Source organism: Rattus norvegicus, chromosome 10, assembly GCF_021556685.1.
Source record: "Rattus norvegicus strain SHRSP/BbbUtx chromosome 10, alternate assembly SHRSP_T2T, whole genome shotgun sequence".
In the NCBI taxonomy this organism is placed as follows: domain Eukaryota; kingdom Metazoa; phylum Chordata; class Mammalia; order Rodentia; family Muridae; genus Rattus; species Rattus norvegicus.
Genome location: NC_141543.1, coordinates 76,918,802 through 76,938,111, shown reverse-complemented (window position 1 = coordinate 76,938,111; position 19,310 = coordinate 76,918,802). Strand labels below are relative to the sequence as shown.

General features: G+C 39.3%; 1 protein-coding gene across 1 annotated transcript in view; it reads left to right on the top strand.

Annotated features, from left to right (window-relative positions):
- Positions 1-19,310, top strand: part of Brip1 (BRCA1 interacting DNA helicase 1) — a 125,698-nt gene that overhangs the window by 3,748 nt on the left and 102,640 nt on the right. Inside the window, exons 4-6 of the mRNA NM_001430230.1 lie at positions 4,564-4,737; positions 8,937-9,058; positions 11,271-11,387. Coding sequence (NP_001417159.1) covers positions 4,564-4,737; positions 8,937-9,058; positions 11,271-11,387 — 413 coding nt within the window. The remainder of the gene's footprint in view (positions 1-4,563; positions 4,738-8,936; positions 9,059-11,270; positions 11,388-19,310) is intronic.

Here is a 19,310-nt window from a genome sequence, read left to right as displayed (position 1 = left end):
CTGTTAAGACATTTCTTCAAGATACATCATCTTTTCCAGGCATGGTGGTGCACATGTATAATTCCAGCGTTCAGGAGCCAAAGGCAAGATGATTGCTGCAAGTTCAAGGCCAGCCTGGTCTATGTAGGAAGTTTCAGGTCAGCTAATGCTATAGAACACCTTCCTCCCAAACATAATGCACACAGGCACGCATGCATGCACTTAAGTCTTCCAAAAGAAGTTGAATACATCAAAATTAATTTTTAAGTAATAGTAAGAGATTATATGAACGTTTCGGATATTTAGAGTTCTTATAAAAATAATTAGATGATAATTTGTATCTGATTGGACCTGTAGCTCTGATGGTGCTGATATATATACTAAGTGCTTCAATATATCCTTGGATATATTTGCTTATGTGACTCTCAGGACATTAAAATGTGAAATATAAGAAGAAGAAAACATATGTCTTAGTTAGGATTTTACTGCTGTGAACAGACACCATGACCAAGGCAACTTTTGTAAGGACAACATTTAATTGGGGCTGGCTTATAGGTTCAGAGATTCAGTCCAGTATCATCAAGGCGGGAACATGACAGCATCCAGGCAGGCATGGTGCAGGAGGAGCTGAGAGGTCTACATCTTCGTTTGTAGGCCTCTAAGAGAAGACTGCCTCCCAGACAGTAAGGCACAAGGGTATTAAAGCCCATACCCACAAGGCCACACTTACTCCAACAAGGCCACACCTCCCAACATTGCCATTCCCCGGGTCAAGCATATACAAACCATCACAACATACAAACTAGCATAGTGCTACATGCTAGGAAGCCTAGTACTTGGGGGTGTTGAAGAGGACAGTGAGTTAGAGTCCAGCCTGGGCTACATAGCAAGACCCTAGTTCTAAATAAATCAGTAAATAAATAAAAAAGATTGTAGTTGCTTTACTTGGTGATACCAGATAAATAGAGGCTTGTAATAATGCTTACCTAAATTTCTGTTATGTCCCATTCTGTTAATTGTTGCCAGTTACACCGTGTCTCAAAAAACAAACTTAGCTAGGGTTTAGCATGCGCCTTCATTAGGAAACTGAGGCCTGAGAACCAGGTGTCTGAAGGAAGCCTGGGCGACAGCAGGAATCTCTCTTAAACAAACAAACAAACAAACAAACAAACAAACAAACAAATTTGAATCCTGGGCTTGGGGTGTAGCTCAGTGGTGTAATGCTTAATTAACATGTGTAAGGTTCAGGGTTCAGTACTCAGAGTTGCCAGGAAATAAACATTCACACCCGGATAACAGAGATACTGGGGTACTGACTCCCATCACACCCTTTTTCATGGTGAGCCCTGGACTTAAATGTTTGTAAATTCCAACAGGTGATTCTGAATTGATGTTTCTGTTTGTAAACACCAGTGTGTTCGGGTGAGGTGTACTTTTAATTGTTTCACATATTTGCTGTTGAGTGCTTCTGTATGCTTGTTTTCATTAAAGCAATCTAGGTAAGCACAGAAATTGCTCTCTTAATATTTATTTAATAAAATACTTCAATTTTTCTTAAAGATTTATTTTCTTTTCAGTTACAGGTATACGTTACGTATAGGTTTATGTAAGCTGCTCACAGATGGCAGGAGAGAGTGTTAGATGGCTTGGAGCTAGAGTGACAGGGTTGTGAGCCTCCCAGTGTTTGTGTAGAAACTGAACTTGGGTCCTTTTAACACCTGAGCCATCTTTCTAGTACCAAGAGTTTGCAGTTCTAGTAGTAAGTCTGAAATATAGTAATGAATATTTCTCAGCTATGTAGATAAGTCTTACCTAAAGTATTAGAAAAATATAAAGTTAAATCATAAGAGTGTATATATGTGTACACATTGATGGCTATTCCTGGTTGTCATCTTGAATACATCTGGAATGAACTACAATCCAGAAATGGAGGGTACACCTGTGATCCAGATCTTGAGGCTGGAAGACCTGGATCTTGACATGGGATGACAGATGCCATTGATGAGACCTTGAGGCACAGTGGTCATGAAAGGCTTAGGCTTAGACATGGTAGCACATGCCATGCCTTTAATCCCAGAAGAATGAGGCCAGCCTGGCACAGAACAAGTTCCAAATCCAGCCATGGTGGTACACACCTTTAATCTGGGCCATGCATTCTGCTGGAGGCCTACATATGGAAAATGGAAGAAGGAAGCCTCCTTCTTCTTTGCCTGCTTGTTTTTACTTGCCAGCACATATGTTGGAACCTGCTTCTTCAGGATTCCAGCTCATGCAGAAGCCCAGCTGAAACAACTAACCTTGTGGGACTGAGAAACTACTAGATTCTTAGACTTCCCACTCCTAGCTGCCCATTGTTGGGTTAGTTGGACTGTAGATTGTAAGTCATTTAGATAAATTCCCTTAGTGTATAGAGATGTTCTGTAAGTTCTGATGCTCTAGAGCAGCCTGACTAATATAATTGCTAAAGGAAATGTTTGGGCTGACAGAATGGCTTCCCTCTAAGCCTAGTGACCTGATTTTAATCAAGTTGTCCTCTAACCTCCACATGTACACAGCGGCATGTGCACACATAAACTTGTACTCATATATAAAAGTAATGAAAAAGAAACGTTTACATTACTGATATAGCGTAGAAATGGGGTAGACAGATGGCTCAGTGGTAAAAGGTTCTCAGTACTGGTCCTGATGACCTGAGTTCCACCCCTGGAACCACATGGTAGAGGGAGAAGGCTGACCCTTGCAGATTGTCGTCTGTTCTTCCCCACTTTAGAATAGACAATAGGTGTAAATAAAGACTGTTAACATTTTCTGATCTGTCCATTGTTTGGTTATTATTGGTGTCATTTTTGGGGCAAAGTGACACTTCTGGTCAATGGTTGAAACTTAATGACAGTTCTCTGGGATGTTCTTGAGTTGCAGATGAGAAAGCATTGTCATCAGCATATTCAAAAACATGTCACTTGTTTTCCTTCTGTTTTTATTAGCCTATGTTAGCTATATGTAATGGGTTTCATTATGAGGTTTTTATACATGTTTATGCCATGTCTTCATGTTGTCCCCTTTTTATCCTGAGGCAGGGTTTTGCTGTGTAGTCTGGGCTGGCTTTCAACTCACAGTCCTTCTCCCTCAGCCTCCTGAATGAAGGATTACAGGTGTGTGAGTGTGGCCATGCTTGTATATTGTTTTTCAATCTAGTTAGTCATACTGCCTCTTTACTTGCTGAGTTGATATTTGCATTTAAAGCATGTCTTAGTTACTTTTCTTTTACCTTGAAAAGACACCATGATCAAGACAACTTATAGAGTTTATAGGCTTACACTTCCAGAGGGTTAGGGTCCCTGCCCATTACAGCATGCAGTAGGGAGCATGGCTGCAGGAAGGTAGGCATAGCACTGGAGCAGTAGGTAAGAACTTACCTCCTGATCCACAAACAGAAGGGAGAGAGAAGAGGCGGGGGAGAGAGAGAGGGACAGAGAGAGAGAGGGAGAGAGAGAGCGCTGTATATTTCTGTATCATGTGAGCACAAAATGTAGACTCTGTAATTTTCTTAAAAAGGGTTGATTTTTACTTTATGTGTCTGAGTATATTTTCTTGCACTGTATGCATGCCTGGTGCGTGAGCAGCCCAGATGACAGCATTGGACCATCTGGAACTGGAGTGATGATTGTGAGCAGCCATCTGGGTGCTGGGGACTGCATTGGGAACCCCTTCCAGGCCATCTCTCCAGTCCCCATATTCTAATTTTAAAAATTATATTTAAGTATCTTAATTACCATTTTATAGGATTTGAGTATTGTTTTAAAATATACTCTGATACTTGAATCAGATTGTGAAGGTGATACAAGGTTTCTGTTTGACTTTGTTCCTGTTTGTTGAGGGAGGGTTTCTCTGTAGCCCTGTCTGTCCTGGAACCTACTCTGTATGCCAGGCTGGCCTCTAACTCAGAGATTGGCCTGCCTCTGCCTCCTGAGTTTTGGGACTAAAGGTGTGAGTCCCCACTGCACTGGCTGAAATGTCTCTGTTTGAAATATTAGTATGATGTGAACCTGGACATGATGGTGGACACCTCTAATCCCAGCACTCAGGAGGCAGAGACAAGCACATCTTTGTAAGTTTGAGGCCTACATGTTCTACTTAGTGAGTTCCAGGACACCCTATCTCAAAAAAGAAGTAAAAAAGAAGTATAGTGCGGACAGTGATAAGCCTTGTCTTTGTTATTTAGGGGACTGCAATGTCAGATTCTTCCCTTAGGGAAGTAGCAGTAATGAACCATATACTTTCCATGTTCGTTTCAATCTCAGTAGAAGCAAATACAAGAATGGCGTACTTTTAATTACATTATTAATCCTAGTTATCTTTGTAGTTTATAAGTTGGTGCCATACTACAGGCACAGCCTTTCTCTTCTGCTTTGATTCATACTGTAGATAAGGTTCAGCGAGATTGTTTTCCTTAGTCTCATCTTGTAAGCTGAGACACTTCCAATGCTTGTGAACTGCGGTGGTAGCCTGCGTTAGCTGGAAGGAAGATTACTATTCATTTAGTTGGTCGTATTGTAATTAGAAGGTGTTTCGGTTTGGTTTTAGGGAAGCCAGTGGATGAGGGCCTGAATAAAAAGCCTGAAGCACCATCTTCGTGTTCTTGTTCATGCCATTCAAAGAATTTTACCTACAGTGACACAAACCTGGACACTTCACCTCATTTCAGTAGTCCAAGCAAACCATCTTCGGAAAGAAATGCAGTCTCATCGCCCTGTCGAGGTAAATTATAATGTGTTGTGTCTGTTGGAGTTATTACTACTATGAAGCTTAATTAGGATGGATTGAGCTAGTATGATTATTTCTACCTACTTTCTCTGATATCCTTTTTTTAATTATTTATTTTGTATTTATGGACATTTTGTCTGTAATGTATGTCTGCGTACCATGTGTGTGCCTGATGGTCTCAAAGGCCTTGGACCTGGAGTTTCAGTCCCTCTGAAATTCTTTTTTAAATTATATTCATTTTTTAACTTTAAGAGTGTGTGTGTGTGTGTGTGTGTGTCTGTGTGTGTGTGTGTCTGTGTGTGTATGTGTGTGTGTGTCTGTCTGTCTGTCTGTCTGTGCGTGTCTGCGTGTGTGTGTGTGTAAGAATGGGTATATGTGCCACAGCACTCATGTGGTTGCCAGAGGACAAGTTGCTGATGTCAGCTCTGTCCTTCCACCCTGTGAGTCCTGGGGATTGAACTCGGGTCTGACTGCAAGTGCATTTACACACTGAGACCCTCTGAAATCCTTTAAATTATATTATTTATTTTTGGTACTGATGACAGAACTTCAAGATTCATTCATGTCAAAGGATGTGTTTTGAACTGAACAGTGTGTCCTAATGGAATAATTTTTACCATAGCATCGACTGTGAACTTTTGTGTTTTCACTTTAATTACTGAGATTTTACTAGATTAAACCTTTTTTTCCCCAGTATTTTGTCTATGTTGTCATCCGTCACCACTGAGGAACTTTGCTTCTTTATGGAAGTGGAATTATGTATGTGGTCTTATGTCTGTCTTTTACTTGATATTATATTGGTGAGAATGTATTGTTTTTATTCTTTCACTTTTTCTTCTATTAATATATCAGGATGCATTCATCTAGACTGTAGTTGTCAGATAATTGGGTTGTTTCCACTTTAGTAAGATGGACTTTGTTATTTGTAAGAGTACAAACAGCTATTTCCTGTTCTATTCATACTTAGGAATGGAATGGTATAGCGCTTACACTGTATCAGCTGTGGTAGATGCCAGCAGTTTTTCTATTTTTGGCTTCTTCCTCCAGCCTTCCCTCAGTAGTGCAGGCATACCTTACTTTATTGTGCTTTGTGTGGATATTGTATTCTTCTCAAATCAAAAATTGAACACATTTGTTGTTGCAATGGTTTTCTAAAACCCTGGGTAATTTTTTTTTATTTTTTGTTTTTAGCAATAAGGAATTTTTTAAAATAAAACATTTTAAAACTGTTACCTCCTTGTTTTTTTTTTTCAGATGTTAATATTGCATAGTTAATAGTTAAGCAGTATAAATGTAACTTTTTATGCAATGGGAAAGGAAAAATTTCATAGGACTCACTTTGTTGCCATAAGCTTTATTGAGATGGTGTGGAACGGAACCCACGATTTCAACACTCTTCATGTCTCTTCTTAAGTCGGAGCCACTCTTGCACATACATGCTCTGTGTTCTCACTGAGGCTTATGTTACCTTCTTTCCAGCGCTGTGGGTGGAGCCTAAGACCTACCCCATCCCAGCCTTGAGTTTGGTTGGTAGTGCGTCTTGGCTAGTGAGCATTTCACATGTCTGTTGGTTCTCTGGACCGTCATCGTCGGTGAATTGCCTGTTGAAATGGCCTTTCTTTGTACTGATTTCTGGGAATCATCCCTCTCATTCCTCCCATCCTTCTATTTCTCTTCTTCATATACTTTGGAGATAGCTCCCTTCTTTTTAAGTTGTTGCCATAATAATTTAGCCTCTCTGATGAGCTCCTTGCAAACTCATAAAGACTGCAGAGAATAGAAGAGAAGGGGCTAGAAAGATGGCATCTGACAACCCAAGTTTGAGTCCCAGTACCTACTTGGTGACTCACAACTATCTGTAACTCTAGTCACCCTCTTCTAGCCTCCACAGGCAGTGCAAGCACAGATATGCATGCGGTGCACACACATGCATGCAGGCAAACACCCACACCCATAAAGTTTAAACGAATAAAACCTTAAAAAAAAAAAAAGGAATGGGAACTGTACCAAAAACAGTGTAGTTTAGGAAATTAACCGCCATGTAGAATAACAAAAATCATATTATGGCACATAAAGAAAGCTTATATTTTCAAAAAATTTTGTTTTGGAATGAACTTTATGGGGAAAAGCTTCTGGATCATGAGAGATCTAGGTCTTTGATTCATGTTGCTGATCTATTAGTCATTATTTTTTAAAACATTACTCCTATTCTGGGTCCAGAAAGGCCATGTGCAAGCATGAGGACCTGGATCTGATTCCCTAGCACCCAGCTGGAGAGAGGGTTCAGAGGTTAAGAGCACGAACTGCTCTTCCAGGGGACCAGAGTTCAGTTCCTACCACTCATGTCTTGTGCACACCTACACTCTTGTGCATGTGCACAATCAGAAACAATAAAAACAAGTCTAAACCTGAATTCACTGGTGTGCCTCTAACTCCAGCAATGAAGAGGATCCCTGGAACTTGCTTCTTAGTCAGTTTAGCCAATCAGTGAGCTCCACGTTCAGTAATGGACACCGTATCCACCCCCCAAACACACACATGAGAAACAAGGAAGATACCTGTAGCTGACCTGGCTTCCATAGATATGTACATGTGGGCCTGTGCACATGTGTGTATCCAGTTGTGACTACTCACATGCATGAACACACACATGCATTCTTCTGCTAAACACAAACAAAATCATTTGAAAAGACTTGGCATGTGGTGTAGACTGCATTCTGTATTTGTAGGCTCACATTGTGGGACCTGCTTCTGCAGGTTCTTCTGCCCTGTGAGTCGCCTGTAAGTCTTTTCAGTCAAGGCATTGCTCCTCTGGTCATTGTGTGGACTCAGTATAATGAAGGACTGACTGTTAAAGGGATTCAGGCCACAGAAGTGGAGAAATCTATAAAGGAACAGAAGAAGGAGGTGCCTTTAAGAAAACGTACAGAGGAAATGGGAAGAACTATTGTATAGGATAGAAGAATAGTGTTATGGACATTGAGGGAAAGGAAATGTGTTTGCCACATCCCAGGGAACAGGATGCTGTGCTGTCAGTACTGAAGTTGTAGGATGTTGCACCTAAGCTCTGTGAACTATTAACTTTATAATATTGGACAGATTTCTTTAAAATTTACTGTTTACTTTTATAAAATGAAATTTTAATAATTTAGTAGATATGAGGGTTTTGGTGGTTTTAAGAATGAGCCTTCAGGGTTCAAGACATACGAGTTTATTCTGTGAACAGTACTTTTAAAGATCATGATGAAGCTCTGTGGGAAAGGAGCATTGAGATTTTCATGGGAATGAAATTGCGTTTATAGAGTCCTGAGGGGCTCGGCTTGCATATTCTGTCAGGGTCCTTTGTGTTAGGGATTGAACCTAAAGCTTCCCACAGGCCAGCAACTGCTCTACTGACTGAGTTATACTCCCAACCCCTACCTTGTATTTCTTACACCATTAATTGAGTATAAGACTTGAATCAATGAGAAAAACAAATCCGGTGTTTCTTCTTAGATGTATGTTTCTCAAAATGCTTATTGTATTTATGGTAAAAGTAAGTTGATTGGCAAAAAAGTCTTTTTTTTTTTCATATTTGTTAACTTGGGTATTTCTTATTTACCCTTGGGTATTTCTTTATTTCTTATTCGATTGTTATTTCCTTTCCTGGTTTCCAGGCAAACAACCCCCTAGCCCCTCCCCCTCCCCTTCTCTATGGGTGTTCCCCTCCCCATCCTCCCCCCATTACCACCCTCCTCCCAACAATCACGTTCACTGGGGGTTCAGTCTTGGCAGGACCAAGGGCTTCCCCTTTCACTGGTGATCTTACTAGGATATTCATTGCTACCTATGAGGTTGGAGCCCAGGGTCAGTCCATGTATATAGTCTTTGGGTAGATATGAGGATTTAGTCCCTGGCAAAAAGTCTTTTTAAAAGATACCTTGCTAGATATCCTGTCACATATCTTTAACTTCAGGAGACTTTGAGGCTAACCTGATCTACCTAGGGAGTCCAAGCCAGCCAGGGATACATGGTGAGATCCTGTCTCAATCAGCCAATGGGGGGAAAAAAAAAACAAATTTTTAAACTATGTTATAAACTTTATAGAAATGTCTTAAATCTTAGTTTTCTTCTAGAAATTGTGTAGGGAAGTTATTTAAAATATTTTCATTGTAAATTTACCATATTAATTATAAAATTAATTTTTATATAAGACTCTCCTGAAAGAAATAGTCTGGCTGCAAAGTTATCTGCCAAGAAACATGCGTCCATACACGAGGATGACGATTTTCAGGTAGAGAAGAAAAGAATCCGACCCTTAGAAACGACACAGCAGGTAAGCAGTTTATTGGCTGTTAAAATAATCTACTTACCAAGTTTGACATAGTGGAGTGTGAAGTCGGAGGCACTGGTAGAGAATAGTTAAATGTGTCATGGCTATAGCGCAAATGGTCATTTTTATTGTTACTTGCTGAAAAGGAAGTCATTAGTATATTAGCTTGTTAGCACTAAAATAGTCAAAGCAATTGTGTGATGTTTTCTTATGCATGAAGAATTTGATGATAAAATATTTACTTAAGGCATATTTTAAACATACAGCAACTTCATAGTTTTTAGAATTATTAATTTTCAAAATTACTAACATAAATCATTATGTAAAATAATAGGCTTCATGGTGGCATTTTTATGCATGGGTATTGTGCGTTTTGAGCATAGTGACACGCTCCCATTTTCCCCACCCTGCTGGGCTTCTTTTCTGTGATAGCTTATTTTTTTTCACATCTGATTTTTTTATTAAACTAGATCGTACATGTAAGAGAGCATTACAAATGCAGAATGCTTCGTGACTTTGTGCTGCCCTTGTCCAGGGGCCATGTTCTTCTCTCTTGTTCTGCTGTTGGTGTCTATGCTGTTGGAGAGTACTGTAGTTACATTTTCATTCCAGTTTAGCCTTTCCATTTAGTTTATGTGAGTAAATGTTTTATCTGCATGTATGTACGTATATGCACCACACGTATGCCTGGTCCAGCAGAGGTCAGCAGAGGTCATCAGAGCCCCTAAGACTGGAGTTATGGATGTTTGTGAACCACCATGTAGGTGTTGGGAACTGAACTTGTGACCTCTGCAAGAACAAGTGCTCTTAACTGCTAAGCCATTTCTCAGCCCCATTACCGTACTCTTTAAACTCTTTTACTTTTCACTTAATAATGGCATTTTTTTCTTTTCTTTTCTTTATTGGTTATTTTATTAATTTACATTTTAAATGTTGTTCCTCTTCCCAGTCTTCCCTCCACAACCCCCCTCCCCTTTGCCTCTATGAGGTTGCTCCTCCCTCTCACCCATTTCTGCCTCACTGCTCTAGCATCCCCTACACTGTGCCATCAAGCCTCCACAGGACCAAGTGCCACCCCCTCATTGATGCTGGTTAAGGCATCATATGTAGCTGGAGCCGTGGTCCAATCCATGTGTACTCTTTGGTTTAGTCAAATACCTTCGATAGGAATCTTCACATTATAGATAATTTGGGGTATTAATAGTTTAAATATAATGACAAAGCTTATTCTTATTTTTTAATGTTTTATGATGTTTTTGGTGTTTGTGCGTATGCAGGTATTGAACCTGGGTCCTGCAGCATGCTAAGCAATGCTAAGCTCTTCCCACAGAGCTTATGTTCCTTAAATTTATTTTGGGGCAGGATCTTGCTGAGTTACCCAGACTGACTTTAGACTTCTGGTCCTTCCTTGGCTTTCTACATAGCTGAGATTTTAAACATGCAACACCCGTATGCCTGACTACTTATTTTTTAAGATCAATACACGATAAAGCATGCATATTTCTAAGACTTATTTAAAGATCTGAATTACCAGATACTTCATATGGAATGTACTTTTCCCCTGATATTTATTTATTTATTGCTCATGGAATGTACTTGATGTAAAGGAGCACAGTCGTCTTGAAATGTATGCCCCTGAGGTAGGGAGATTGGGATTTAATATGCTTAGTTATAAATGTAAAAGGGGTTATTAATTAATATGTCCCTTGTATGTAAACGATTTAGTACTTTTCAGTGGATATATGTAAATTGCTTGTGTTCTGCATAGTACTTAAATTGCTTGTGTTCTAGTTGTACAAAGTCTAAATATATATCAACAATTTCTAGAATTAAATCGTGTTTTAAGATGTATAAGGTAGCTTATTTTTGTAAAAGTATCAATTATAAATGAAGTTGAAATCTAGAATATGGCTGAATTATTAATGTAGTTCCCAATAAATATGTGCCTGGACTTTGCTATAATGCTGTATTTAATGTCTACATGGTATGACTGTTTGATAGGAAGATCGTTGTAATGCTGTAATGTTTTCACATTAATACTTGATTAAGACCCATAAGTTGTTACGATATATTCTTGACCTAAATGGTGTCATGAGGTCTGTTTGTTTGGTTTTTAAGATTTTATTATTCCTAAGTAGAAATAGCTTTTTGGAAGAAGAAGGACTGTAGAAAACTTCACAGCAAAGCTGTTCTTCATCTGGTTCCGTGTTTACAGATAAGAAAGCGTCACTGTTTGGAAAAGGATGTCCACCATTTAGATGCACGACTAGCTTCGGAAAAGAGAGTAAAGCCCGAGTCTCCGATACGAAAGACCAGCTCCTCTTTCCAAAATGTATGTATTTATGCCATTCTTTAGTTTAAAGAAGGAGAATAGGGAGTTTTCTAAATCTGTTTTTGAAAGTAGAGAAAAAAATGACATGTCTTGAGTGGTAGGAGAGCTCCCAGTCCTAAACAAGGCTGCCCCATTTGTGGTCACTAATGTGTGAGATATAAACCGTTTCCTTTCTGTGTCTCAGTTTCTTGTGTGTACAGTGAATGAAAGCTCTACTAAAGCGTGTCTGGAAGGTCTCATTCCTGTTTTGATGGTTGTTTTAAAGTCTCTCTCTCTCTCTCTCTTTCTCTTTCTCTCTGTCTCTTCCTCTCTCTCTCTCTCTCTCTCTCTCTCTCTCTCTCTCACGCATGCATGCATGCATGCATGCATGTGTTTTGCTAGAGGTCAAAGCCAGGTGTCTTCTTCTTTTGCTTCTAATTACAAAAATTTCATTTATCTATCTATTAGGTGGGAATACATGTGTTGTGTTAAGCGTGTTAGGGGTTCTCTCTGTTGTGTGGGTTCCCAAAATTGAACACAGAGCCCCTGGAATTGGAGTGCAGATGGTTGTTAGCTCCCATTTGGGTTCTGGGAATTGAGCCTGAGCCTCTAGAAGAGCAGCCAGTGCTCTTAACTTCAGAGCCATCTCTTGAGCTCTGTTTTTTAATAGTCTTTGTTTTTATTATTTATATTTCTTTGTTAGCCCAGGCTAACTTGAACTTATTATGTAGCCCAGCCCTGCCCCTAACTCGTGATCCCTTGGGAAGCGTGCATTAGGCACAGCTCTTATCTGTGTATGTATCTTTGGTTATTTTTTTAACTCTTAGTACAGTCCTTAACTGCTAAATGTGGATACAAGAGTCTGCCTCACAAGGCCAGTGCAAGGACTACATCATCACAGAGCTATTAGTGTATTTTAGAGCATAAGCCGTGCATAGTAGAAGAAATAGTAGTGACAGTGTACAGATCGATAACTATTATCTGACGTGGTTGGGATCAGGATTTTAAGGTTTTTTTCTTTATTTGATTTTCAGATTTTAAATGTTTCTTTTTTAAATTTTATATACCTTGGTGTTTTGCTCGCACGTGTGTCTGTGTGAGGGTGTTGGGTCTTGGATTACAGACAGATGTGAGCTGCCATGTGTGTGCTGGGAATTGAATCCCGGCTCTCTGGAAGAGCGGTCAGTGCTCTTACCCATTGGGCTATCTCTCCAGCCCCTGATGTTTCTTAGCATATATAGATTGGATATTCCTCTCTGTCTGGAATACTTGGTACTGAAAATGCTTCACATTTTTCAAATTTTTCCTCATTTTGAAATATTCACATAGACTTTGTGTGATAAGATGTTTTAGTAATGAGACCCAAGTCTAATCATGAAAATTGGTTCATATACATGGTATACAGACATAAACCCAGGGTAAATTTCAGCTGTTTTTGTTTTGATAGTGACATACTACATGGGTCAGGTGTGGGATTTACCTCTTCTATGTCAATGCTCATAAAAATGCTAAGAACATAGGCTTGCTTTCTAAGATTTGTCCTAATGCTGATCTAAGTTTGTAATAAAAAGCATGAATACATAAAATAGTGTTATATATTTTCTGAATGGCTAGGAAAAATATGCACAAACTTTATAATTTACTTAATTTTGTGTATATGAATGGTTGGTTTACAGTATGTCTGTGCACCACACATACGTCTAGTGTTCATGGAGGCCATAAGAGGACATCACATTTGCTGAAACTCTAGTTACAGATGGCTTCGTGTGGGTGGGGGGACCCCTCCTGGAGGAGCAGCCATGCTCCTGAGTGCTGAGTCATCTCTCTAGCCCAGTGCCACAGATTCTTGAGTTAAAAATAATTTATATATTTTTTCACTTCTTAACAGAGAACAAGCAATTATAATGGAAACAATCAAATAGTCATAGTGAATGCATATGTTTTCTTATTTGTACTTTGGAAAAAAAAATTTTTTTTTTTTGGTTCTTTTTTTGGAGCTGGGGACCGAACCCAGGGCCTTGCGCTTCCTAGGTAAGCGCTCTACCACTGAGCTAAATCCCCAGCCCCTGGAAAAATTTTTTAAAGACTTATTTATTTATTTTATGTATGTGAGTACACTGTAGCTGTCTTCAGACATACCAGAAGAGGGCATCAGATCTCATTACAGATGGTTGTGAGCCACCATGTGGTTTCTGGGAATTGAACTCAGGACCTCGAGAAGAGCAGTCAGTGCTCTTAACCACTGAGCCATCTCTCCAGCCCTAAGTGTAAATTTATTGAAGAAAGAACAGAGAGTGGCAGGGGGCTCCCAAAGTTCTTTTTCTTTTGTGGTTGTTGTTAATTATTTTATGTGTATGGGTGTTTTGTTTTCATGTATGTATATGCACCATGTGTGCAGTACCTGAAGGGTGTAAAAAGGTATCATCTGATTCCCTTAACCTAGTTAGAATCAGCTGAGAGCTGCCAGAATGCTGGGAATCCGACCCAGATTCTCTGGAAAAGAACCGTGTACTTTTAACTGCTGAACCATCTCTTCAGCCCCTATTCCTTTCTTTTTAATTGTCCTTTTATTTTGTTTTGTTAGTTTGTCTCAGGCTGGCCTCCAACTCCTTCTGTAACTTAATGGTGACCTTCTGGGGTGCTGGCATTACAGGTGTGCACCACCACACTTGGCTTTTTGATTCCTTTCTTATGATAACTTATATATTATCGATCTAGTGAGGCTTCAGTCTTCACACGGTCAGAATATTGACACGAGAAACACCATGTTTTGGGGAATATAATGTTAATTTAATATTGCTTTGTTTCAGCATTTATAATCATTTTCTTAGGCATTGATTTATATTTTTAAGTAAATCTTTATAATGAGTAAAGTATTATTACAGACACATTTTACACTGATTCCTGTGTTTTTACTTATTAAACAAATGTTTACATTAATAACTAAGTCTGAGTTAGTGTTGCAAGCAGTAGCATTTTTGTTCAGTGTAGGAAAGATGTAGGTCCAGCAGAGGGCGCTGTTGACCTTTGCCAAAAGCTGATGCCATGGAGCCCTCCCCCCTTTGATTTTTCCTGTGTCCTTGCCCCTCCCTTCTTCCCTAGAATCTTATGAGAAAAATAACCAATTTTCTCTGAAAGTGTTTATAAGTCATTCTTTTAATTTTATTTAAAATGACTAGTTGACTATATTATAACTGCATGTGCATGGTGATACTTATTTATATGATGATGTTTATTATGTGCCAGGACATGTCTCTAAGTTGTCTAGAAATGTCAATTCACTTAGAAAATACAGATTTGAGTGAATTTTTATTGATTATATTATCTCTGTGCATAATTTTAAAATAAAACAATAGTATTTGGTTCAGTTATTTTATCAGTCCTATGGAGAAGGTATTGTTTCCCTTAGTTCTACAAGAGAAAATTGAGGTACCGTCATAAGTAACTGGTTCATCTCAGAAGTCTGTGGAGTAGAGAAGCCCGATTAAATTGGTTAAACTCCTTGGGATAAAAGACAGTTCATGTTTGTGCTGCCACAGGTCATACATTGCGTGCGTATTTTCTTTACAGTGTTTTCGAAAGCTCACTATCATGGGCATGTTTAACTGCCTTGTTTGCCTTGGTGGCAGGTCGTTTCTAAGAACAAGTACAGTATCTGTCTCACGTTGTTTATGCCTAGCTTCTAGCACAGAGCCTGTACTTAGTACTCACATGGTTGTCGAATAAATGAATGAGAAAAAAGACCTAAGTTTAAAAAGCACACATGACCCTCTATTATTTGTAGTTTTTGTTGTTACCTGGTGATAAAAAGATAAGTTTGATCTTGAACTCAGAGATCCACCTGCATCTGCCTCCCAAGTGCATAAGCCACCACTGCTTATCCATTAACATATCTTTAGCTAGGATATTTCAGGTCTATAATCTCACCACTCAGGAGGCTGAAGCAGGAGGATTATGAATTGAAGGCCAACCTGGGGCCTCCATAGCTAGTTGAAGCCAGTCTGGTGAGACCCTGTATAGAATAAAAAAGAAGACAGCAGAATAGAACCAACTGGTCTCTAGTTGTCAGTCTGTGAGTTAGGGAGAGCTGATCACAGTACATGTGTGGCAGCTAGAGAATAACCTTTTTCATTTTTTTGTCTTATGTGTGTGGGTGCTTTTGTCTAAGTGTATCCCTGTGTACTGCATGTGTGTGTGGTGCCCTTAGAAGTCCAACTGTCTCTTAGTATTTAATGCATGAGGGTAGGCTCTATTTTTTAAGTAGAAGTCTGTTTTTCCAGGATCACTTAAAGAGTAATCTCTCTTTCTTTAAATTATTTTTTGCTATTTTAAGTTGTTACGTATATTTGGATTGGTTTCTGGACTCTCCCATGTATATGTATATAGTTAAAAACAGAGTCCAACGTCGCTTCAAACAAAAACCAAGAGGCCCTGCTCTGCTTGTGCTCTTGGCTCATTTTCACTTCTAAGCCAATGATTTCCGAGCCTTTCACTCCTCTATTCTGACATCCCTCTTTTTTTGGAATATGCTTATTTTGCTTTCTATTCTCTTATTTTGTATACTTTTCCTTTCCATTTTCTCATTACTTCTCTCTTGAGCCTTCCAGAACTCGGTGTTTTGTTATTGAAATTCTAATACCACTTAAGTTTGATTAGCCTCTCCTCAAACCATGGTTTTATTTTTTTCGTTTTGTTGCCATTTTCCTAATTCTCTGAATACTCGTAATCATCCCCAAACTGCCTGTTAGAATTTAAATCTGTTAATTTCTTCAAATAAATTATCGAGAATTTTGTATTTTTAGACTTCCAGCATTTACTGGAAATAATAAATACTTTTTAAAATTGAACTTTTTCTTTTTTTAGTTGAAAAAAGGTCTCACTGGGCTTGACCTCAAAATCACAGATTCTTCTGCCTCTGTCAAGTGCTGGACTAGGGTGCACCACCGCACCGCACTGCACCTGAACTAACTTTTGTATTTAGTAAACCGTTAGGAATGTGCACGTGAGTTCTGGTACTAAGGAGGCCAGAAGAAAGTGTCGGATCCCCTGCAGCTGGAGTTACAGGCAGTTGTGAGCCCCTGATGTGGGTGCTGGGAAACAAACCTGGGTCCTTTCTTTGCAAGAGCAGTACATGTTCTTAACCGTTGAGTTATTTGCGTGTTTTTAATTTTTTTTTTTGTTGTTACATCTACTTATTTATGTGTGTGCCGTGCTTGTCTTAGGTATCTTTATCCAGGGAGCCATCTTGCTGGCCCAGAATTTTTTTATATAAATATATATATATATATATGTGTATATATATATATATATATATATATATCTCCTTATTTTAATATATGAGTGCTCTGTCTGCATGTTCACCTGTTTTCCAGAAGAGGGCATCAGGTCCCATTACAGATGGTTGTGAGCCACCATGTGGTTGCTGGGAATTGAACTCAGGACTTCTGGAACAACAGCCAGTGTTCTTAATCGCTGAGCCATCTTCACCAGCTCAGAATTTTGTATTCTTAATGATTTTTTTTTTCTGAATACAAAAATGGTATCTATTTACTAAGGAAGATTTGGAAACTGTCAAAACATATGAAAAGTTACTAACATTAATCCTTAATTCATCTATTCCTTCTTCCAACCCCTGATGTTTTGTCTGCTCTCTGCTTCGTGTGCGTACCTGTGTACATGTGGATGAACATACACATAGTTGTCCATTGCCGCGTGACAAACTAAACATTTATTTAGCTTACTTTTGGGAGCTGTATTTTGGCTGATCTCAGCTGTGCTAATAATGTTAGTTGACCTCCTGTGTTATGATCAGTGGGTAGGTCACAAAATCAGCCTTGGTTCAAGGAGCTCATAGTTGGTTGGCTAGGATGTTAGTCTGGGTAGCCGTCCTTGTCTAGTGGCCATAGGTTTCAAGAGAAGCAAAAAACAAAAAACAAAAAACAAAAAAAAAAAAAAAAAAAAAAAAAAACCCCAAAACAAAGCAAAACAAAAAACCCCACCAATGCAAGTGCTTTTTGAGTCTCTGTTGGGTGTTCTAATGTCAGTAAATGCAAGTCATAAGAACAGACGTAAGGGATGGGGTTTATTGTTTTTGTGAGAAGAGTTAAGTAATATTAAGAAAGCACCAGGAATTCGTGGTTATTTTTGCCTTTTAGTATATATAATCCATATACTTTTCATGAAATTTGCAATTCATAGCTTTTTTTTTTATTCAGTTATGGTCACAGTAAAGACTTCGTTCAGATTTTTTACTGGCTTATTTTGACACATGGATTTTGATATAATCTTTTTGTATGTTCCAATAGCTGTGACGTGATGGCCTATTGAGTAGTCATAGCCCCAATACCTGCCTGTTGCTATAAAGATGTTTTTGTTATCTGGTTTGTGTGTATGTGTGTGTGTGTGTGTGTGTGTGTGTGTGTGTGTGTGTGTGTGGTGTGTGTGTGTGGTGTGTGTGTGGTGTGTGTGTGGTGTGTGTGTGTGTGTGTGTGGTGTGTGTGTGTGGTGTGTGTGTATGTTGTGTGTGTATGTTATGTGTGTGTGTGTGTGTTGGGTATGTGGTGTGTGTGTATGTTGTGTGCATGTGTGTGTGCGTGTTGTGTGTGTGTTGTGTGTGTGTGTGTGTTGGGTGTGTGGTGTGTGTGCGTGTTGTGTGCGTGTGGTGTGTGTGTGGTGTGTTGTGTGCGTGTATGTTGTGTGCGTGTGTGTGGTGTGTGTGTGGTGTGTGTGTGGTGTGTGTGTGGTGTGTGTGTATGTGTGGTGTGTGTGTATGTTGTATGCGTGCGTGTGTGTGTGTGTGTTGGGTGTGTGGTGTGCGTGTATGTTGTGCGTGTGTGTGTGTGTATGTTGTGTGGTGTGTGTGTATGTTGTGTGTGTGTGGTGTGTGTGTGCGTGTGTGTGTATGTTGTGTGTGTATGTGTGTGCGTGTGTGCGTGTGTGTATGTTGTGTGTGTATGTGTGTGTGTTGGAATAGTTTACATCCATTTAGACATTATCTGTTACACTTTGTTCTTTATCAATAGAGTTGGGGACTAAACAGTCCCACACTTAATACCAGCACTTGGGAGTTCTAGGTCAACCTGGCACACAGTAAGACTCTGTCTCAAACAGCGCAATATCGAATAAAAGGAGTTGAACAGGCTCTACAGCCCATAAAACCTAAAGTCTTCATTCTTTGCCCTTTAGAGAAGATACTGCCAACTCTTGGTCCAGTTTATTTCAGTCTTAGATATCGAAGCCAGAAATTATTTCAGAGATCTGCCTGACTCTGCCTTCTGAATGCCTGGGTTAAAAGGTGTGTGCTACCAAGTGTGTTAAGGTAGATTTCCTTTCTCAAGCTCTAGCTTTTATTCTAATTCATTTGTATGTGTGTGTGAATGTATGCCATGTGTGAGCATATACCCATACAGTCAGAAGAGGGAGTCGGACTCCCTGGAGCTGGAGTTACAGGCAGTCGTGAAGAAGGCAACATGGGTGTTGGTGATCACACTTGTGTCCTGTGGAAGAGCAGGAAGCACCGTGAGTGGCTGAGCCACCTCTCTAGCTCAAGATGCAAAGTTCTGCAAAACCTTAGGGGAAGACCAAAGGCCAAGATCCAGGATAAGGAAGGAATTTCTCTTGATCAGCAAAGGATGATCTTTGCTGGAGAAAATGTACTTTGACTATAACATTAAGACTTTTTGTGCCATTTTGTGTTGAGACTTTATGGTCATACACCACTTATAAGGACAATGAACTTATGACAAAGATGTTTAAATCGGCTGTCCTAAAATCCTAGAGTGTACGTGAAGATGACAATATTAGTTACCTTGTTTGAGCGTGCCCTTCTTTATGGCCAGTGACTTTGACAGAAATATGGACAATCTTATCTGACTTACTGCTTCAGTGAACCAGAAGACAAGAGAATGTGTATGAGTTAATAAAGGCCATGAAAGACAAGGAAAC